Source organism: Elephantulus edwardii, unplaced genomic scaffold (assembly GCF_000299155.1).
Source record: "Elephantulus edwardii isolate Elephantulus edwardi_28Jun2011 unplaced genomic scaffold, EleEdw1.0 scaffold00187, whole genome shotgun sequence".
NCBI lineage: Eukaryota > Metazoa > Chordata > Mammalia > Macroscelidea > Macroscelididae > Elephantulus > Elephantulus edwardii.
Window position 1 is genome coordinate 43,827 of NW_006399937.1, and position 19,266 is coordinate 63,092.

The window sequence follows — 19,266 nt, forward strand, 5'->3', positions numbered from 1 at the left end:
CCAGCTGCTCCATGGGAGAAAGATGGGCAATCTCCCCTGTGCGACTAATGGAACACTTGCTAGAGTGTCAGCTGTGGGTCAGTTCTGACTCTAGGGTACACAACAGAATAACAGAAGAACACGACCTGAACCAACAACATGTCCAAGGGCTCTAGGTGGAAAGACATCAATTTTAGAAACAAAAATTTTATGTTGTGAAAATGTGTTCTAATTAAACATTAGCTCTGTAAAACATTTTTTATGAAAAAATAATCAATAGACTGAAAAGAAGAAGTTTAAAAAAATCCTCAAATCCCAAGTCCTCAAAACTAAAGCCTGGTATCTCAGTTTGAGAACCCCAGACCCGAGAGGTACAGAGGTGGTGTCAAGTGTTGAGGGGGGGTTACCCTACCCGACAGGGCCCAGACTCTTTCACCCTTAAATTCTTTTACATACTCTAATTTCTTTAACCTAAAGCTGGTCAAAAAAATATAATGTGAGCCACACATGTAATTTTAACATTTTAACACACATGTTCTAGTAGCCACATTTTTAAAAAGTTAAAAGTTAAAAATTTTTTTCTAACAATATATTTTATTTAATACATTGTGCCCAAAATATTATCATTTCAACATGTACATTATATAAAAAAATTGTTAAAAATATTTTTCTTTCTTTCTTTCATATTGAAACTTCAAAATCTGATTTGGGTTCTCCACTTCTAAAATCCAAAACAAAAACAGCATGTTGCTGTTGAGTCAAATCAGAGCAGCCACATTACAAGAGTTCAACAGCATGTGTTGCTGTTGTTGTTTTAAGGTACTGTCAAGCCATGTGCAGCTCATAGCGACCCTATGTGCAGTAGAACTGAACAGTGATTTATTCCATGTCGTTCTCACAATTTTTACTGTGCTTGAGCCCATTGTTAGAGTCACTGTAGCGATGAATTGTTTTGTGCTATCCCATCGTCCGCGACTTATACTGACCCTATGCCCAACAGCTCTGAACCCTGCCCTGTCCTGAGCCAATCCCACTGTCCCCCACACACCTACCCCCATTACTCCAGTTACTGTGTCAATCCATCCCATTCACGGTCTCCTCTTGTACTGTCCCTCCACCCTTCCTAACATAATGTCCTTCTCCAAGGACTGGTACTTTATTCTTATTTTCTATTGGTTCGTGTGCAAAATTCATATACATTGTGTATCATTCATTTGGTACATTGTGTTTCACACATTCCTACATTCATGCTGTGTTTCAAACAATCACTCATGTACACGTTTTTTACAAAATTAATCACCATTGTTCTCTGGCCACTATTACTGCGTCATTTCAGGTCCCCATTGAATCTTTCCTAATTTCTTCCACCACCCCCACCTCACTTTCCCTTACAAAACTCTGTTACCCTAGTGATTCCCTCCCCTCACCACCTTTTGCCCTCCAGTCCCCCTCCCTTCCCCTTTTGGACTTTTATCTACATCTTACTAGTTATCCTTCTAGTTTTAGATTAATTGTCTTATGCGATATTTGTCCTTACGAGACTGAGTTAGTTCACTCAGATAATGCTCTCCAGATGTTTCCATGTTATATAGTATTTCACAAAATCATTGCTCCTTAGTGCTGCACAGTATTCCATTATGTGAGTGTACCATCATTTCTCAATCCAGTCATTTGTTGATGGACTTCTGAGCTGTTTCCATTCTCTTGCTAATATAAATAATGCTGCTATGAACATAGGTGTACGTGACTAGGACATTTGATGTGCAGCTTTAATTCTTATCTCGTCTCTATGTAGCAATGTCTCCCCATTAGTTTAGGCTGCTTGAGGGAGACTAAAGCTGTGTTTGTATGTATTTGTGTGTGTTGGGTGGACTAACCCTGCACAGCAGGATTAAGCCTCTGGCCTAGAATAGCTTATATCTTGATCTAACTTCAGGGCAGCTCACAGCCATGTCCCACCCCCTCTGCCCTGAGCTCATGCTGGCCAGGCCTCTCTGAAGGCGGCCTCTGTGTGTGCTTGGGAGAAGGGGGCAAGGGACTGGGGGGTCATCCGAAGCCCACACTTCCGGCTTGGCTAGTCCAGCACAAATTCCAGCCCTGATAATCTTGAAATGAGACGTGTTCCTTGTGCAGAGGACATGTCCCTGATCTCCACCCTCAAACCCACTCACAAAAACAGAGCCATCAGGCAAATAGCCTTTTATCCTTCTCCTCCTATGGGCCCCCTTCTTGATGCATTTCCAGTTCTTGGACAGATTTTGGACAGCTAACTGAGTGATGTGAGTACTCAGATACCCAGAATCGGATGGGTTGGTCTTAGCTATCTAAATGGTTTTGAGGACATTTGCTTTAGATTTGAAGTATTCAGCAGTGGTTCAGTTGCATTTGTCTGTTATTTTCCTGACAAGCCCCATGTGGGGCTGGTTCGAGAAGGGTGATGATTTTGGACAGAAAGTGTTTGGATTTGTTGCTTTTCTTTCATGTGCAAATAGAAAACTGGTAGTTATGAAGGGGTGCTAGTGGGGTCAATGTGTGCACACACACACAGTTTAATACAGTGGGAAGAAAAATGTTCCCACCACTCTAGGTTGTCTCATGGGAAGAAAACAGACAGTGTAGCCACAAAAATTGAGCACAGAAGGAGGGACAGTTGGGCCCACAGTTCCATGCAGCCAAAGCAGACATGGTGCCAGTTTTGGTTCTCTTTAATGTCCCCAGACCGACACTGTCCCAGCTTGCACCACCCTCTTAACAGCCCAGGGAGCCAGGTGAGTGTCCTTCCCAACTATCCTGACAATTCTGTCCCGCACGGCTCAGCCTGCCCAGGCCAGCATCTGAAGGGTCCCCCATTTCTTCCTCGCTCTGCTCCCCCTCTGCCTAACTTCAGACTTTTTGTGGGAAGAAGAGCCAATCCCCGGAGTCCTCTACTCCAGAATCTGAAATCTGGCCAAGAAGAAGGGGCACACGGCGTCCATTCCAGAACCCTCTCCCGGCTCGGGTCCTATTTTAGGGCAGAGAAGCAAGCAGAGTTACCACTAATGAGGCTGGAAGCCAAGGGAGTGAGTGGCTGGCGTCGACCAAGAGGCCCTGTGGCCTTTGGGCAGCCACAGGAACTCACCAGATACCACTCCAACATCAAAGATGACCCTGTAGGAGTCACGGGGGCACTGCCCTATTGGGTGAGGAGCCAGCTCATGCTGGAACCAAACGGCTCTCCATAAGCAAGAAGAATCATTCCTGTCAGACTACAGCCTGCCTACACACACACACACACACACACACACACGCAGAACAACCACATCACCCTTCTGTGGATGCTCACGTTCTACTCTCTTCAGGGTGTCTGATGCTGGGGGTCCAGTGAATTCAGCACTTGGCAGTGAGTTAGAGACAATCAATGAGGGAGAGAAGGGCAGTCAACTTGTTTATATTGGACAAAAAGACCTGATGCCCATGACCCACCCTGAATGGCCCAGGTCAAAACTGGAGCTCCCAGCTCTGCCTGCAGGGCCCGTGCCAGGGCCCATAAAGACATGTGATACGTGGAAGATAATGAATGTCTCAGAAACATTAAGATTAATTTTAACAAACATATTTAAGTAAATATTAAAATTAAGCCAAATAAAATCATCAAATAACTACCAAAATGTTATGCTATGTCAATTAGCAATTACTGGATTTAATGAAGGATGTGGGTGCATTTTAGTATTCTTCTTTCCCCCAAAACAAACCACAATGATTTATTAGAAAATACATCAGGTAAAGAAGGATTCTTTCAAAGCATTAACAGGACAAGTTGTGATAATTTAAAGATATTCCATGTTTTTCACACTGAACTGGCAATGCTCACAAGCATCCCCATTGTGTGAAGACCCAGCCCAGGGCCAGCACCCTGCAGACAGGTTGGACCAGGCCAGGCACTCCAGGAGTCTCTCCTTGCTCAAGACCAGAGGCAGTTCACTCCATGTACTTATCCTGCTGATCAGCCAGCATCTTGGCTGAGGATGTGGCCTCCTAGAAAAGTTCACTGATCTCTTCAACAGGTTCTTCCTCGATGCTGTCTTTCCCATTGATCTTAACAAGCAAGTTGGCTGGGGTCAGCAGCTGCACCGAATACTTCAAAGTGGTCGTGGTACCAGTGTCCCGTAGGTGATTCAGCACCTCTTCATTGATGTTTATTCCCTCTGTTTGGGCTTGGATTTTAATGATCTGCTTTATCTCCTGTGGGGTGTACAGCATGGTTCGAATAATCATAACCCTACCCAGCAGATCAAAAGGGTTGCCGTGAGGAGAGATGACATCCTCCGTACATCTGATGATGCAGTTGCCTCAGATGGATGTAAAGATGACAATGGGAACACTGGAAGATTCCAGGGCCCGGTGCAGGTGGGTGAAACACTCAATGTCCAGCTTGTGGACCTCATCAACAAACAGCATGCCTGGAACCAACTCAGCAACACCCTGGTCAATGTATTTGTTCTCAACCTTGTTAATCTCTCCTCGAAGTTCATCTGTGATTTCTGTCTTCTTTGGCTTCATCAACTGACCCATCATGGACAGGATGTCTTGCTCCCCCTGGGGCCTTGCATTGGCCACATCCAAGTCATACAAGGTCACATCCTGGACAATTTCTTTCTTCTGATGCACATCTCCTTTTGAAAAAGGAACATACTCTTTGACTTCAAGGTCAAATTCTGTGGCATGGGTATCACACTTGCCCTGCCTCTTCACAAACCCACTGTTGGCTTCAATGTAAATCACGTCTCCAGCCTCAACTTGCTCTTTCTACAAACTTTCAAAATTGCTAGGGTCCAGTTTGAACCATTTAGTACCTGTGGCTGTTTTGAGTCCTATAATCATGTGGCTAATGGTTTTGTCATATTCCCCCCCCCCATGGGATTCTCTGTCTCACATGGAGTTAACTCTGCGACTTCACTTTCATAAACTTCCTTGATCTCCTTGATCCACACCAGATGGCCCAACGGAAGTTCTCCATCAGCACTTCCGTCTTCTTGATCTCTGTTGAGTACACTTCACTCCCCACCATTCCAGAGAAAGGGACCTTCCTACCCAGTTCCTGAGCAATAGCCAGAGCCAGAGCTGTCCTGCCCGGTTCCAGGAGGTCCTGCCAACAAGACAGCTTTTCCAGCCATGTTCTGGCTTTTTATTAACTCCACTATCACGCCACTTGCCTCTCGTGCATTCTCCTGCCCCATGAGCCCAGAAGCTGCCCGCTTGGGGCCACTTTCGTCTAACCCTAGCCCTTTCACGTGGCTGTGGAAGGCAAGGCTTTGTGGTACTCTTCATCTCCTCGATCTTCATTTTAAACACGCAGGGCACATTTTAGTATTCTTGATATCCAAAAAACCAAACCAGTTATAACAAATTTTGGCTCACAGGGACTTCACACGTATGGAATAAAACTGCCATCCGTAGGTTTTCAAGGAAATAGATTGCCAGGTCCTTACTTCCAAGGGAGCTCTGGTGGCTTAGTGGTAAGCAGATGTGCTGCCAATCTGCAGGCATGCAGTTTGAATTCACGAATGGCTCTGTGGGAGAAAGATAGGCAATTTCTTCTGTGCAATTTACTGCCTCTGAAAACCAACTGAAGGGTCAGGCATGAGTTGATTCTGGCTTAGGGGTACATAAAACCAACAACTTCCATGGCAGTTTTGGTTAATAGTCTAATGCTTAACTGTTGGTCCCACCCAGCGACCCCTGATATGACAACACTAAGACAAAAACCACAACTCAAACTCATTGCCTTCAGCTTCCCACAGAACCAGAGGTGGAGAGAAGTTTGGCCTGCAAGTGAGCAGGACATCTCCCTTCGGTCTGTGCCATCAAAATGCCCTAATAAGACAATATTCAAAACTCAAATGCATTGCTGTCAGATTGGAACTGGCTCACCGCTGATCTTCCAGCGGGTTGTCAGAAGGCTGTAAGTACTGAAAGAAGAGATTGCCCTTCTTTCTTCCATGGAGTCCCTGGTGGATTCGAAGCACGGACAGGGTGCTGCCTTTTGGGTTAGCAGCACAATGGGCTTAGCATGGACTGGATAGGATACCAGAGCGCTGTGACATGATGAAAGGGTCTTCAAACGTGAGGATGGCTTTGACACACCTCTCAGGCTAAATAAAGGCTGCTCTCCTGTGACTTCTTTTCCCTTCAAAGTTGTCCTTCATGTCCATTTAGCCTGATGGCAGGGGACCACCATCAATGTCACAGAGGGCATGCAAGGCATTTTGCCCATCCCTGGGTTCTCCTAAATGAAGCTTGTGCAATGGACCTTGAACACCTACTGATTCTGGAGATTCAGGTAGGGATTTCCTTCTTTAGGATTGAGAGGCTCACAGCCTGAGATGCCTCTGAACTCAGTTTTAGAAGCCAGACCATTCAGGCAGGATGAGAAAAAGCAGTTTGGACTGACTCTTACCCACAGTCTCTATTTCTGACCTTCCCTCTCTGTAAGGGCATATCCTGGAGTGAGCAGGTAGAAACAAAATATTGGGGCTGGAATAGGGGATGATTGACTCTGAATGAGTCTGTGACCTTGGAGTTGAGCTTAGAGGCAAACGTCTAAGAAAAGATGCTATGGGTGCTTATGGAGGGTGGTGTGTGTAGAGTGGTGGAGATTTGGGGGCCCCTGAAATTTAAAGATTAAAGTGAGCCTGAAGCAAGTCACAGTCTTTTCAATCACTTCCTATGCATATGAATTATGGACAATGCGTAAGGATGACAGAAGAGTAACTGATGCTTTTGAAGAGGCATCAATTTGATGTCAGAAAAGAGGACTGAATATCCCATGTTGTTGTTGTTACATACCATGCAATCACAAGTGACCCTCTGGTGGGTTTTCAGAGGCAGAAAATTACATGGGAGTCAATTGTCCATTCCCCCCACCCCCACCCCTGAGCAGCTGCTGGATTTGAACCATGTGCCTTTAAAAGGTTAGCAATGCAGCTCCTGTCCAGTAGGTCACCAGGGCTCCCTGAATATCCAGTGGATTGCCAAAAGAATGAACAAGTCTCTCCTGGAGGAAGTACAACCTTAGAGTCCCTTAGGGACAAGGATGGTAAAATTTTGTCTCACATACTTTGGATATGTTGTCCTTAGAAAAAAAGACATCATGTTGGGAAAGAAAGATAGAAAGTTAGAGAAAGAGATGAATACCTTCAACAATATAGATTGATAATAGTGATTATAACAACGGGCTCGAGTATACCAGAGATGGTGAGGCTGGTACAGACTAGGGCAAGGTTCAGATCTTTTGTTCACAGAGCTGTTGTGAGTCATAGTCAACTTGATGCTATCAAACAAAGACAACAAGCTCCCTAGCTTGAGCACATAGAACAGAATCTGCTATAAGTATTCATACATATTCATTTATTATTACAAACTTACAATAAGCACCTTACCACTCACTATTACTACAAAGGTAAATGAGACATGGTCTCTCTACAAACTTCTCTTTGTGGAAGATGGAGAGAGATGTGTCAGACAGGATGCAATCTGTGTATGTGTGCACCTGATGTGAAGAAGGTAGAAAGTAATCCCCAATCCACCTTAAACACTTCCTTTACATATAGCCTAAAATTCCACCACTGGGAAGCCAAGATTTTGAGAGCAGGCCTCTTTTTAAAAGACAAATAGACAGAAAAGGATTAGAGTGTTATCAGTCTTTTATATACAAGTCTAAATTAGTCCTTCAGATGTTCCTCCCCAGATATTTTCACTGGAAGTCCCAAGGCTTCCAGTCACTGTCCTTGGACACTTTCAATCACAATTTAACCCTTCCACGCTTATGGGATTAGCGTATCTATGAGGCTGTAAGGCTTCTGAGACTAAGTCTTTCACCCTCTAGTATGGGGCAAGGATAGGCAGTAGGGACTGGATGGCTAGTAAACAGATGGGAATCTGGACAAAACCCCAGACAAGGGGGGAGTGGTGTGCAGCACCAGTGAACGGAGAATTTATTGTCAAGTTCTAGGTTCTCTTAAGTTAAAGGGCAGATCCCTTCTCCCTCCGATTCCTCACCACCAGTCTCCCTCATTAGCCCTGGAAGCTCATCCTTGACCCATCGCTGCCTTGACTAACTTGGCTTCACAGAACAAGGCTTCCAGGGATACATGTCCTCATAAGGTTCATGAAGCCCTGGAGCCATCTGTGGTGGAGAGACAATACACTTGGAAGAGTTCCTTATAGACCCTCCTGAATGCTATATTTCTTGGGTCAGTCTGGTTTTAATTACTCTGTCGGTTCAGTGATTTTGTGCACTGGCTCCTCTAAACATAACTGTGTTTGTTAGGTCATTGTTGGAAGCCCCTTTATTCTGGGTTCAGGTATCTATGGGGGGAAAATGAATTAGAATAATACCACCAGCTTTTCCAAGAAATGTCTTTGCTGATTGGTCACTGTGAATGGAGGGACTGGATCTGCTTGAGAGCTGTGCTATGTACAGCTCTGTTCCACTTGGGATGAGACTGGACCTGGCTATTCTCTGGGTTGGCAAGTCTGCCCCGATGCTTCCCATTACATGCTTGCGTTATGGTTTATGAAACACAGTCACCATAGCAGAGCAGACTGGTAAAGTCCCTGGGGCCCCTGATGCCTGAGGCAGTGTTACAGTTTGGAATCCAGAGTGACTGGGTAGTAGACCTTCTAAGATGCCTGAGAAACTCCAGGGTACTCAAATCTCGTTTTCCTGCTTCCTACCTTTTTTTTTTTTTTACATTTTTTAAAATTTTATTTTATTATTTTTGTGTGCGTGTACCGTCAAATCAGATCTGACTGGTACAGGAGGAGATTGCCCCTCCTTCCCCAGCAGAGCATCTGGTGGATTCGAACCGTGCACCTCTGGGATTCTAGTTACAGCTTCTTGCCACTAGGCCACCAGAGCTCCCCTTTCCTGCTTCCTACCTTTCTTTTCTTTCTAAATTGTCAGACTTTTTGTTGGCCTTGTCTCAGTGCTCACACCTGCAGGAAGGCAGGTCTGACAGGAGCCCTAAGTCTAGTGGTTGTCTAACCAGGAGCTCTGTGACATTGGGCAAGTCAGCCCTCCTAGTCCTCTCAGTAAAAAAAACCAAAACCAAAAAAACGGTGCAGGATTAGATGTTGTTATTAGGCACTGTCAAGTCTCCTCTGACTCATAGCAACCTTATGTACAACAGAGCAAAACATCCTTTCATCTGATGGTCCTTCCCATCATGCACATAGTCTCCCGGAGCCTGAAGTCACAGTTTCTGCATTACCACATGTTCCCAGCAAGGCAAGGAGCCCCTCGGGCAGGGGAGCCTCTCAGGCCTTCCCTCTCTTTCCAGCTGGGAGATATCTGGCCTTCTCCTTTGGGCAGGAACTCGAGCTGCACTCCCCCATCGGCTGTGACAGATTGGTGCCCTTGCCCCTCACCTGGCCCCATCCATCTTGCACACTCCCTTGCTCCTCCATCCTGTCCTTCCCTGGCTCCCAGGGGAAAACTCAAGTAAGGCCTGGGAGAGCCAAGCCCAGGGAGGTTGGCCAAGGCAGCTACACTCTAGAATTTCTCTTCCCCCTCCCCCTTTCCTGCCCCCTCCGACCCAGGCCTAAAAGCTAAGGAATGTTCTGGAGTTTAGGAAGGATGGGGGCCCAGAGGAGGGAGGAAGGGGAGGAGGCAGCTTCGTCCTGTCAGTGTCTGGGCTCTAAATAGAACAGAGCTGCTGGGCTGGGGGAATGAAAATAAACAGCCCCTCCAAGCAGCCCCATTCTAGCAGTTACCGGATTTTCCCTCTAATTCCTCAGCCCAGGGCCATTTCCCTCCTCTCCCCTCCCCTGACTTTCTGTCCAGTCCCTGGAGGGGCAGACTCTGGCCTCAGGAGTGATGAGAACCAGGGGGCCTGTCCAGGCTGTGTGGAATTTGAGAACTCACTGCCCCTCTCTGAACTTTGGTGAGGAGAGCAGCCATGGAGTGAAATCAACTAGAGATGACTGGGACTTTTTTCTTCCTCAAAAAGGGATTCTTATCTCTATGAGTCCCATGTGGGATACACTCACACTCTCTCTTTTAAAGAAGTATGACCCAAATTTTAATGGTCAATTTATGGTTTGGTTCAAATTACACTGGCTTGCCTGCGCCTGTAGGGGAAATTCTCAGACTCACCCCCAGGACTAGGAGTTGGCTCTCTCTCAGCCCTCTAGTGAGACAGGGATGATCCCTAATGGCCAGCAGAAAGGGACTTCCTTGAGTTCATGCACATTCTGGATAATTCAGGCTGCATAACCCATCTGGAGGCCTGGATCCACTTTGGAGTGAATTATATGTGCTATCTTCGGAGAATAGCATAAATGGCGTTTCCAGTCTCTCTAGTACAATAAGCACTAATCTGTGAATTTGGGAGGAGTATGCTATCTCTCCAATGCCCTCTTTGAGGCAGGACCATAGACCCTAATATCTGACACAAAAGGTCCTAACAATAGTGAGCCACCAAGGAGAAACTAACCAAATCCCTGGAACCTGAGCTGCCTGCCTCCAGTTGCCTAAGCAGATAGGCAAGGAGTCTGGGAGGTACTTGAATCCCTCCTGAGGCCACTCAGTCCCCACCTCCGCACAGAAGAGGCTCTGGATGCTGCAGCAGAACCACTGGGTGTATTAGGAAGTATGGTAAAGTCTCCTGGCTTCCTCTCACCTTCTCTGTCTCCTGCTTCTTCCCTCTTTTCTTTCCCTCTTTCTCTTCACTCTTTCCCCCTCCCCCTTCCTCTCTCCCACAAAAGCTCTCTGTACACAGCCACTTCCTCTGGCTGCTGTCTCTGAGCCCAGACGTTATGAGAACCATATGGGGGAAGGAGGGTAGACTCGAAGGGGGTGGGAGAAGCCGGCTGGGCCCGCCCCTCCAGCCAGCATCTTTCCATTCTCCTCAGGCTGTAAGCATGGTGGTTGGCATACTTTGCTCCCAGCTACCCTGACTGGACCCCGCCTGGTGACTGAGTTGAGGGGCACTGAGGAGAGGGCCCAGATTGGAGCTTCACATCCAGAATCAGGAAGGTTTTCAACTGAAGGGCAACTTTCCTTCCCTTTGGGTACAGGGACGCAAAAAGAGATCTCCCCTCCCCACCCTGCCCATCTCAGCCCTACCATACTCCTGAAGACCACCAAATTAAGCACAATAAACTAGCCAGTCCTAGGCACATCTGTATTGCAAAAATTCTCTTCTCTCCTAAATAATATGGTTGGCAACTCCTCCCCCATCCCAAATGCTAGCGGCTGAGCCTTTGGAGTGACCAGTCCCTTGTCTGCCTCCTTTCCACTCGAAATGTTCCCAGGTCAAAAGAGCTTGGTTCTTGCTGAGAAGGAACCAGGGTTTCTAAAGCAGTGTCGGTGTCCTTTGAACCTCAAGTCCAGCCAGAATTGCAAGGTCCCTCATATGAGAGGAGGGCACAGACCCAACCAGCTAATCCTGACTCCAGCCTCAACTAGCTGTGTGTTAGTAAAATAATATCCTTTCCTCAGCTTCAGCTGATGGAGCTGAAAGATGCAGGGCTAGACTTGCTTATCTCCAAGGTTCTTTACGTCCTAGGAATTTACAACACTAAGCTGGTAGCCTCTTTAGGGACAGCTCTGATATCCTGGGAGGTCCTCATAGAAGATTTCTTCTTGGAGTTATTTATTATCAGTCCTCTCCTTGAATTCCTTATCCCCCAACCCCCTCATCTAACTCACAGAGCTGAGAGCCTGAGGGCAAGCCCACTAGAAGCGACCCAGTGGTGGGTAGAGGGTTCACTTTGTTCTACTTTTTCCTCCCACACCCAGGTTCTCCCTGTACTAAGCCACCCACGAGAGGGACCTTTCCCCTCAGGGAGGCCCATAAAGGCTTCTGCTCTGTAAGGCACTTTTGAGCCTAGAGCTGTCCTGCCCACCTCACTACAGCTGGGCTGAAACTGGGGTGGGGGGAGGGGTTTGGACAGATGGATCAGGAAGGAAATTAGGAGTTCTGCTTTCCAGGAAAAGGACAAATGAAAATCCGTTAGATAAGAAAAAGCAGCAAAGGCTGGATAAAGGGGATACAGTCTGCAAAAACAAGTCAGAAATTAAAATAATAGGCTGGACTGCAACACTCAGGCCCCTTCTTGAACAAAGTATAGGCTCCTTGCAGATAGAGAACCTTGCATCCAGAACCTTCTTTGCCTGAGCATTTCTCAGCTTCTGTGACTGTCAGACTTCTCCAGATGGAATCCTTAGGCCCCTTGAAGGCCTATATACCAAAGTTTGCAGCAGAGGGCTGCTTGAAGGATGCTGGGACTTGGTGGCTTATTCTGAAGCACTGTATTGGAAAAAAGTAGGCTCCTCAATGAGAATATGGGAGTGAGGCGGGGTAAAACCATAACAAAAAAAATCTACTGGCTCAAGCCCTGTTATTATGACAAACTAAAAGGAGATAAGGAGAATTTGTGTTAAAAAAAACAAACAGAAGAGGGTAAGGGGAGGGGTTTGAGGGGGTAAAGCTGAACATTTACAAGGTTTCCACACTGGGGCATCTTGCTTTTCTGTTATGCTGATGGTGCAGCCCTTTTACAGGCTTTTTTCTTTTTCTCCCCCAAGATGCATGCTAGGGCAAGGGGAGGTGTACTGTACTAGAGGATCTTTGAGATTTATCCCCACTTTTTTTTTTAAATGGAGCCTGTAGGAGAAAAAAACCTAAGCAACAACCTTGATGGCTAGAGATTTTGAGACACTTTAGGCTGATAGGGAAGCAGGATCCTAGGATTCCTTGCCCTCCCTCACCCATTGTCCCCACAGGTAAGTAAGCAAACTCAGAAGTTTCTTCAGAAGGTGGCTTAATCCAGCCAGGTCACTGACCTGGGAGGAAAGGGTAGGAAAGGGGGGCTTCCCACATAAAGAGGATTTAGGATAGAAAGGTGATCTAGGAGTCACGATTGCTGTAACCCTGTCACAATATATTCTCACCCAGATTCGGCCCCATTCTCTCTCTGGAATGGCATGGAAGGGTATTAGCCGTGGCTGGAAAGCATTAGTTGCCAAATCATTCTAAGATGTACTGCAAAACTACCTTTCTATTTCTCCCCTCCTTTCTTCAATATGTTAAGATTCCCTAATTCTGACAAACAGATGCACAGAAAGCTTACCACATATGGGGAAGTATCATATGTGCGTGAGCACAGCCTCAAAGCATGTACACACATAGTACTCACTCCTCTAAGGGCTGACTATCATTGTGCAGTTGAGACTCACATAGACACCAACCCAACTATTCCAGACAGCAAGTATTTCCCCCCTCTAGAACTGAGTGGGCTGGGGAATGTCCAGGCCTGCCTGGACTTTTAAACACTAGTGGACACTCAGAGGGACTGGAATGAGAAGCTCCAGGCGTCCTCTCAGTCATCCTCCCAGGTCTTTGCCTTATCTTTGCAGGCAATTGGGAAGATACATCTTCTCCACTAACCTAAAACACAGAAGCACGAGCGCGCGCGCGCGCACGCACACACACACACACACACACACACACACACACACACACACAGAGGCGAGCACACCCCAGCTGGGGAAAATGCAGGCCAGCGGTCAACGTCAGAGGCTGACCAGTCGCGTCCTGTCAGGAAGCGGGCAGCCTGTGAACTCACCCAACCAGAGGCGGTACTGTATTGTTCTGGACACAATCGGATAGACTGTGAGCCAGCTCCAACTCCAGGGCAAGGGAAGGTGGGGAAAGGTTGCCGTTAAGGTCAGGAGGACAGGGTAAAGGGGTGGATGCTGCTCTTAGGCTTGATCTAATACAGGAAAGGAAGGGGCCGCTGCTAGGCCCAGACCCTTATTCCACAGTTAGTGGAGCACGTGGTCAGCCAGGGCATTGCTGCAATGGGAAGGCGTCACTAATACTCCTTAGGTTTGGGGGACTTCAGACCGTCATTGAGGAGGGTAGGGGTATGGTTATAGGGCACACACACTCCTTGTCTGTAAGGCACTGGCTCGGGTGGGAACCAGAATCAGACGCAGAAAGAGTCCGGGAGGAATTCTGCCATTTGTCTAAGATGCTTCCTTCATGGTCTTTGTACAAAGTCAGTCGAGGAACATCTGAAGCTTGTTTTATATAGAGAGGGGAGGGGTGGGAAAGAAGAGAGAGGAATGCAGGACTCAGCTCAGAGCACACTTGGCAAATGTGAAGGGGGAGCGACGAACCCCAGCCCCTAAAGAACTCAAAGGCCTGAGTCTCATTCCCACAAGGAGCACCCGCATCCCAAAGACTTTTCAAAGCCCACTGTCCCGCCTACTCTACGGGGCACAAGACTGGGAGCGGAGTTGTCAGGCCCCGAGGTCAGGTGAAGCGCCCCCATCTGGAGGGGCCAGGCTCAACGGGTAAAGTTGACAACCTTCCTCTGTGGGTCCCAGGACGCATCCGCTATGATCTTGAGCCCTCTCCTTCTCAGCTCACCTCAGGTCTCAGGGGTCCCCAACATTAGTTCTGGATGGAAACCTTAAGGGACTGGGCACTCCTCCAACACGCATTCCATCTCACCTGTGCAGGTGAGTGGGCGCCGGTGAAGCCCCTCCAAGAAGGAGCAGCTCCCTGGAGAAGCTTCTTTCCTCGACACTCCGCCAGTGCCCATCTCTCCCCCAACTTCCCCAGTCTCCCTCGGGGCGCTTGGCCTGTTGTAGAGTCTCTGAAGTGAAGGCATCTTCCCTTTGCCCCCGTCCTTCCTACTTGCGTCCTTCTCTAGCCGTCTCTCAAGTCTGAGCTACCGGAGGACCAGCCACGTAGGGTACTCACAGGGTAACGGTGCCGTTAGGCAGAAGGCCAGGTTCAGGAGGCTCCGGGAGGTCCCCGCCGCCACACACCACCCTCCTGCGCGCTGGGTTCGGGGCACCGCTGCTTAGCCCTTTGGGCCGCTCCCCGGAGCACTTGCAGCTGAGGATAGGCACCGGGCAGCCCGGCGCGCCCCGGGTCTCGGGCGCCAGGAGCAGTAACCACGGCAGAAGCGCCAGCATCAGCCGCCCGGGCGCGCCCCGCATCCTGCGTCCCCCAGCGCCCATCAGCCCATCGCCCCGCGGGGACAGACAGCGCTGGGGCCAGAGGGACCCGGGCGAGCGGGTGCGTGCTCAGTGGGGACCCGGGGCGACGGAGCGCGGGGCAGGGGGCCCTGGGCAGAGGCAAGCCCTGGGGTCCCCACCGCCGCGCCCCGGGGGCATGTCCGGCGAGAGCCCCGGCGGGGAGGACCCGGGCGCGGCTGTCAGCGCAGCCCTGGCGGTGCCCGGCCGCGCGGCGCAAATCTCAGCGCGGCGCTGGCGGCGGTGTGGCGTCCGGGCCCCTCGGCGGCGTCAGCTCGCTCAGCGCTGCACTGGGACCTAGCGGATCGCGCCGGACTCCTGCTGCCGCCGCCGCTGCTCCGTGCCATGGATGGAGGCAGCACAGCGCCGCGCTGCTCCCGCCGCCGGCAGCCCCCGCCCGCCTTCCCCCGAGTGCGCCCTCCCCTCGCCGCCTCGTGCGTCCGCGAGGCCCTAGCGCCTCCGGATAGATAGCTAGGCTTCTGTCCTTCTAGGGGTGAGAGCCCTCAAGTTTGCTGAGAGCTCAAGTTCCCCGCACCTGCTCAGAACCTAGAGTCCTCTTCCAGCTCGCTTCCCCTGACCCTCTCAAGACTTTTCCTCTCCATAGCCCACCTGAGATCTCTAAGCCAATTGCCTTTGTTGATGATGTTGTTGTTGTTGATATGTGCCTTAACAACAAATAAGCGGGGGACTCATAGCGACCCTATGTAACAGCTCTGAAGCCCGCCCTCTCCTGAAAAGTCTCACTGACTCCGACACACCTAATCCCATTGCCTCAGTTACCATGTCAAGTCACCTCATCAGGGTCTTCCTCTCCTGGGCTTCACCTTTCCAAGCATGTCTTTCTCCAAGGACTGATCCCTCCTAGAAACACGCCCAAACTATGTGAGACAGAGCTTCAAAATCCTTGCCTCCAAGGAGAAACTTGATTTCAACTAGCTACCTTTACTTTGTTCCAAACTCTTTCTTGCTCTTCTGGCTCCCTCCCTAGTCCTTCTGGACATTTTCATTGACCTGTGAACTTGACCAAAGACGCCCCCACATTTTGGCTTGAACTTTATTCACTGCTCTGACACTCCACTTCCTTGGTCCCTGAAATGATGGACCAGTTAGGACGTTGGCACTCACTAGAACAACCCTGCTCTGGACCTCCAAGTGGGGTTGAGGCCACCCTGGAGGGTACAGCAGGGGAAGGAGTCAGCAGACTCTCCTTCACTTCGGGTGACCTCGCTCAGCAGGGCTTGCTTGTCATTCATTCAAAGAGGGGTCAAAGGCCACAACTCTGTGTGTGTATGTGTGTGTTGCCAGATTTTGGACACAGCCTCTAATGCTCTGATATATCTAATCTCTCGTGTCCAAAGGGAGGAGATCCTGCCTGTCTCACAGTATATGAATGTAAATTGTGGCTTAGGAATAAGTGAGTGTGAGAGAGTTGTTAGGTACTGTCAAGCTGATTGGGACTCAGCAAACTCATGTGTGCAGTAGAATCACTTGGCTGTAGTGTTTTCAAGGCTGTGCTGTTCCAGAAGCAGATCTTCAAGCTTATCCTCTGAGGCACCTCTCAATGAGCCCTACCCAACTGTTACCATTTTGGTTAGTGGGAAAGTGCTTAACTTTTTTAAACCAAAGGCACTTGTTTTTCCCAAAACTGGTGAGTTTGGGTGAGATTTGACCTTAACAGCTGAAGATGAAAAATTGCCTGTAATTGCTTAATGGGCTGTATTTTAGGGTAAAGGAGCCCTGATGTCATGATGGTTAAGCTTCTTACAGAGAGGATGTTCAAACCGATGCAGAGGCTCTTTGGGAGAAGATCTGCTCTCATAAAGACTACAGGAATGCCTGAATGTACTTCTACCCTGTCGGATAGGGTTTCTGAATTATTACAATACATGCTAGGAATGGGGCCAGAGACATAGGAAAAGGAGAAGTGAGCCCCAGAGTGTCTGCTTCCTCAGTTTCTCCTCATCCAGAGACTGCCTTTCTATTACTTAATAGAGTCCTGCTGATGGCATGAGCTGCTAAGTTTCCTGTTTTCCGTCTTTCATTATCCTACCTAAATGGCTGGTCCCAAGATGACCACCACTCTTTTTCTGTGATCTTGACCCTGCTGATCAGTATGACTTTTCCAGTTCTGGGGGTGGCCTGTCAGCCAAGTCCCACACTTCCACTTAGCAGAGAATCTCTTCCTTGCCTGTTGGTGGCAGACGTGAGGCCCAGACATCAGCCTCTTCACTTTTCCTTCTCTGGCTCCAGAAATCTCTCCCAGTTGCAGGCTCTGGTTCCTTGAACTTTCAAAGATAAATAAATAGTGATTGCAAACGGAGAAAGAGAGAAGGGGAAAGACTCCCCAGCAGGAGCCCTTGGCAGACAGGCAGGCAGACAAGACCTATCCTCTGCAAAGAGTCTGGGAAGGGGAGTAGAAGTATTGAAGAGCCACAGATCATAAGGAAGAATCTCCTCATCAACCTTCCTGTTCACAGTCAAGGAAAACTCAGAGAGGTAAAACCTCTAGCCTGGATCACACAGCTTCTGTGATTTCCTTTTGCTATGTAAAGACATTTAAGGTCTAGAGAAGAATTCTACTGTAACACCTCAGATTGAGGTGGACTGGAGGTCAAATGACATTTAGCAAACGAAATGCTTTTCTACAGTGAGAATGACATGTTTGATCAAGACATTCATAAAACTCTTGTCAGCCATTATGTTTGGTTCCTGTGTCCACTGAGGGAGGTAAATGGGACAGAGGCTACATTCCCATTTTACAAGTTTTGATGAAGAAACTGAGTCACTGAGCAGTGAAGAGTCTGGAGTCTGGAGATGGACCTCTTCAGACATCTTTTCAGAGTGCACTTTTCTGAGTCATTCACACAGAAAGAGTGAAGAATGAAATGGCTAGGTCAAAATCTTTTGAGTATGTTGTTGTTGTTGTTAGGTGCTGTCGAGTTGAATATGACTTATAGCGACCCTCTGAACAAGCTATCTGAATCCTGTCCTGTGCCATCCTCACAATCTCTGACACACTCAAAACCATTGCTACAGCCATTGTGTCAGGCTACCTGGTTGAGGGTTTCCTCTCTTTCTCTTTTCTTTGATGAGTAGAGGAGGTTTGTTTTGGATGGAAAGATGATTCAGTTGTGTTCCTAACTAGAGAGTTTACAAATATGCACTGGCACTGAAACTGCATGATAAGCTCTTCAATGGAAACAGGTATACATTGCCTTGATAATAAAGATAGAGCTGAGTTAATTCTGACTGGAGCAAGGGAGAAAGGGGATATTTCAGTTACCTAGCTCTCTGGTGGCCTAGTGGTAAGAAGTTATGCTGCAATCCCAGAGGCAAGCAATTCAAATCTACCAGCTGCTCTGTGGGAGAAGAATGGATAATCCCTTCCCTGGAATTTACTGCCTCTGAAAACCTGCTGGAGGGTCAGCTGTGGGCTGACTCGGGAGCACACAACAGCAGCGCCCCACAGTGGATTACCCAATAAGCAAGGTTTACTTGTGCTTACTTACTGTTCACTAATCCATAGTGAACAATTTCGGGGGGGTTTTCCATCACATCAAAGATTCTGTTCTAGGTATGGCATGTCTTTCGCCCCACCCCACAGCATCTTTTTACAGAATAAAAGCCTCTTTTCAAATTCACAGTCCCTGATAGGAACAGAAAACCCAGGAACAAAGGTAAGCACGGGTCTTACTTGTGCTCATGTATTAATCTGTGCTGGATAAATAGAAGAAAGGATGTTTTTATGCTTACTTGCTAATCTGCAGTGAACAGTTTCACATGTTTCTTTTCCACAGGCTAGTGGGCAAGCAAATGCAAATTGGTGCTTATCTTGCCTGCTGGGTAATCTGTGTGTGCATATATACACATTCCTACATATCTATTAGCTGACCTACTCTCTTAGAGTTTACTGCTGGTTTTGGTTTTGGTGAGTTGTTTGTTTTTTTGTTTTAATTACTTGTGGCAGTCAAAATGGTTCTGACCCAGTAGGACAGAGTAGAACTGCCTTGTAGGGTTTCCAAAACAATCTTTACAGAAATACTACCTCATCTTTCTCCTATGGAGTAGCTGGTGGGTTCAAGCTGAGTGTTTAATCATAGTGACACCAGAACTCCTTTCTCCACTCCCTTATTGGCACTTATTTAACTTTTCCTTACGTTCCCATTAGCTTTTCACACATTTGACTCTCCCACTACGTTATAAAGTGGCTCTGGGTGGCTTAGTGTGTAAGGAGTTGTGCCATTAACCCAGAA

General features: G+C 48.0%; 1 protein-coding gene and 1 pseudogene across 1 annotated transcript in view; both read right to left on the reverse strand.

Moving 5' to 3' along the window:
- Positions 1–15,005, reverse strand: part of GPR124 (G protein-coupled receptor 124) — a 56,620-nt gene extending 41,615 nt beyond the window's left edge. Inside the window, exon 1 of the mRNA XM_006896645.1 lies at positions 14,736–15,005. Within this exon, the coding sequence (XP_006896707.1) occupies positions 14,736–14,998 (263 nt within the window). The 5' untranslated portion in view covers positions 14,999–15,005. The remainder of the gene's footprint in view (positions 1–14,735) is intronic.
- On the reverse strand, positions 3,937–5,301 carry LOC102874647 (annotated as a pseudogene).
- Positions 15,006–19,266: the final 4,261 nt, after the last annotated feature.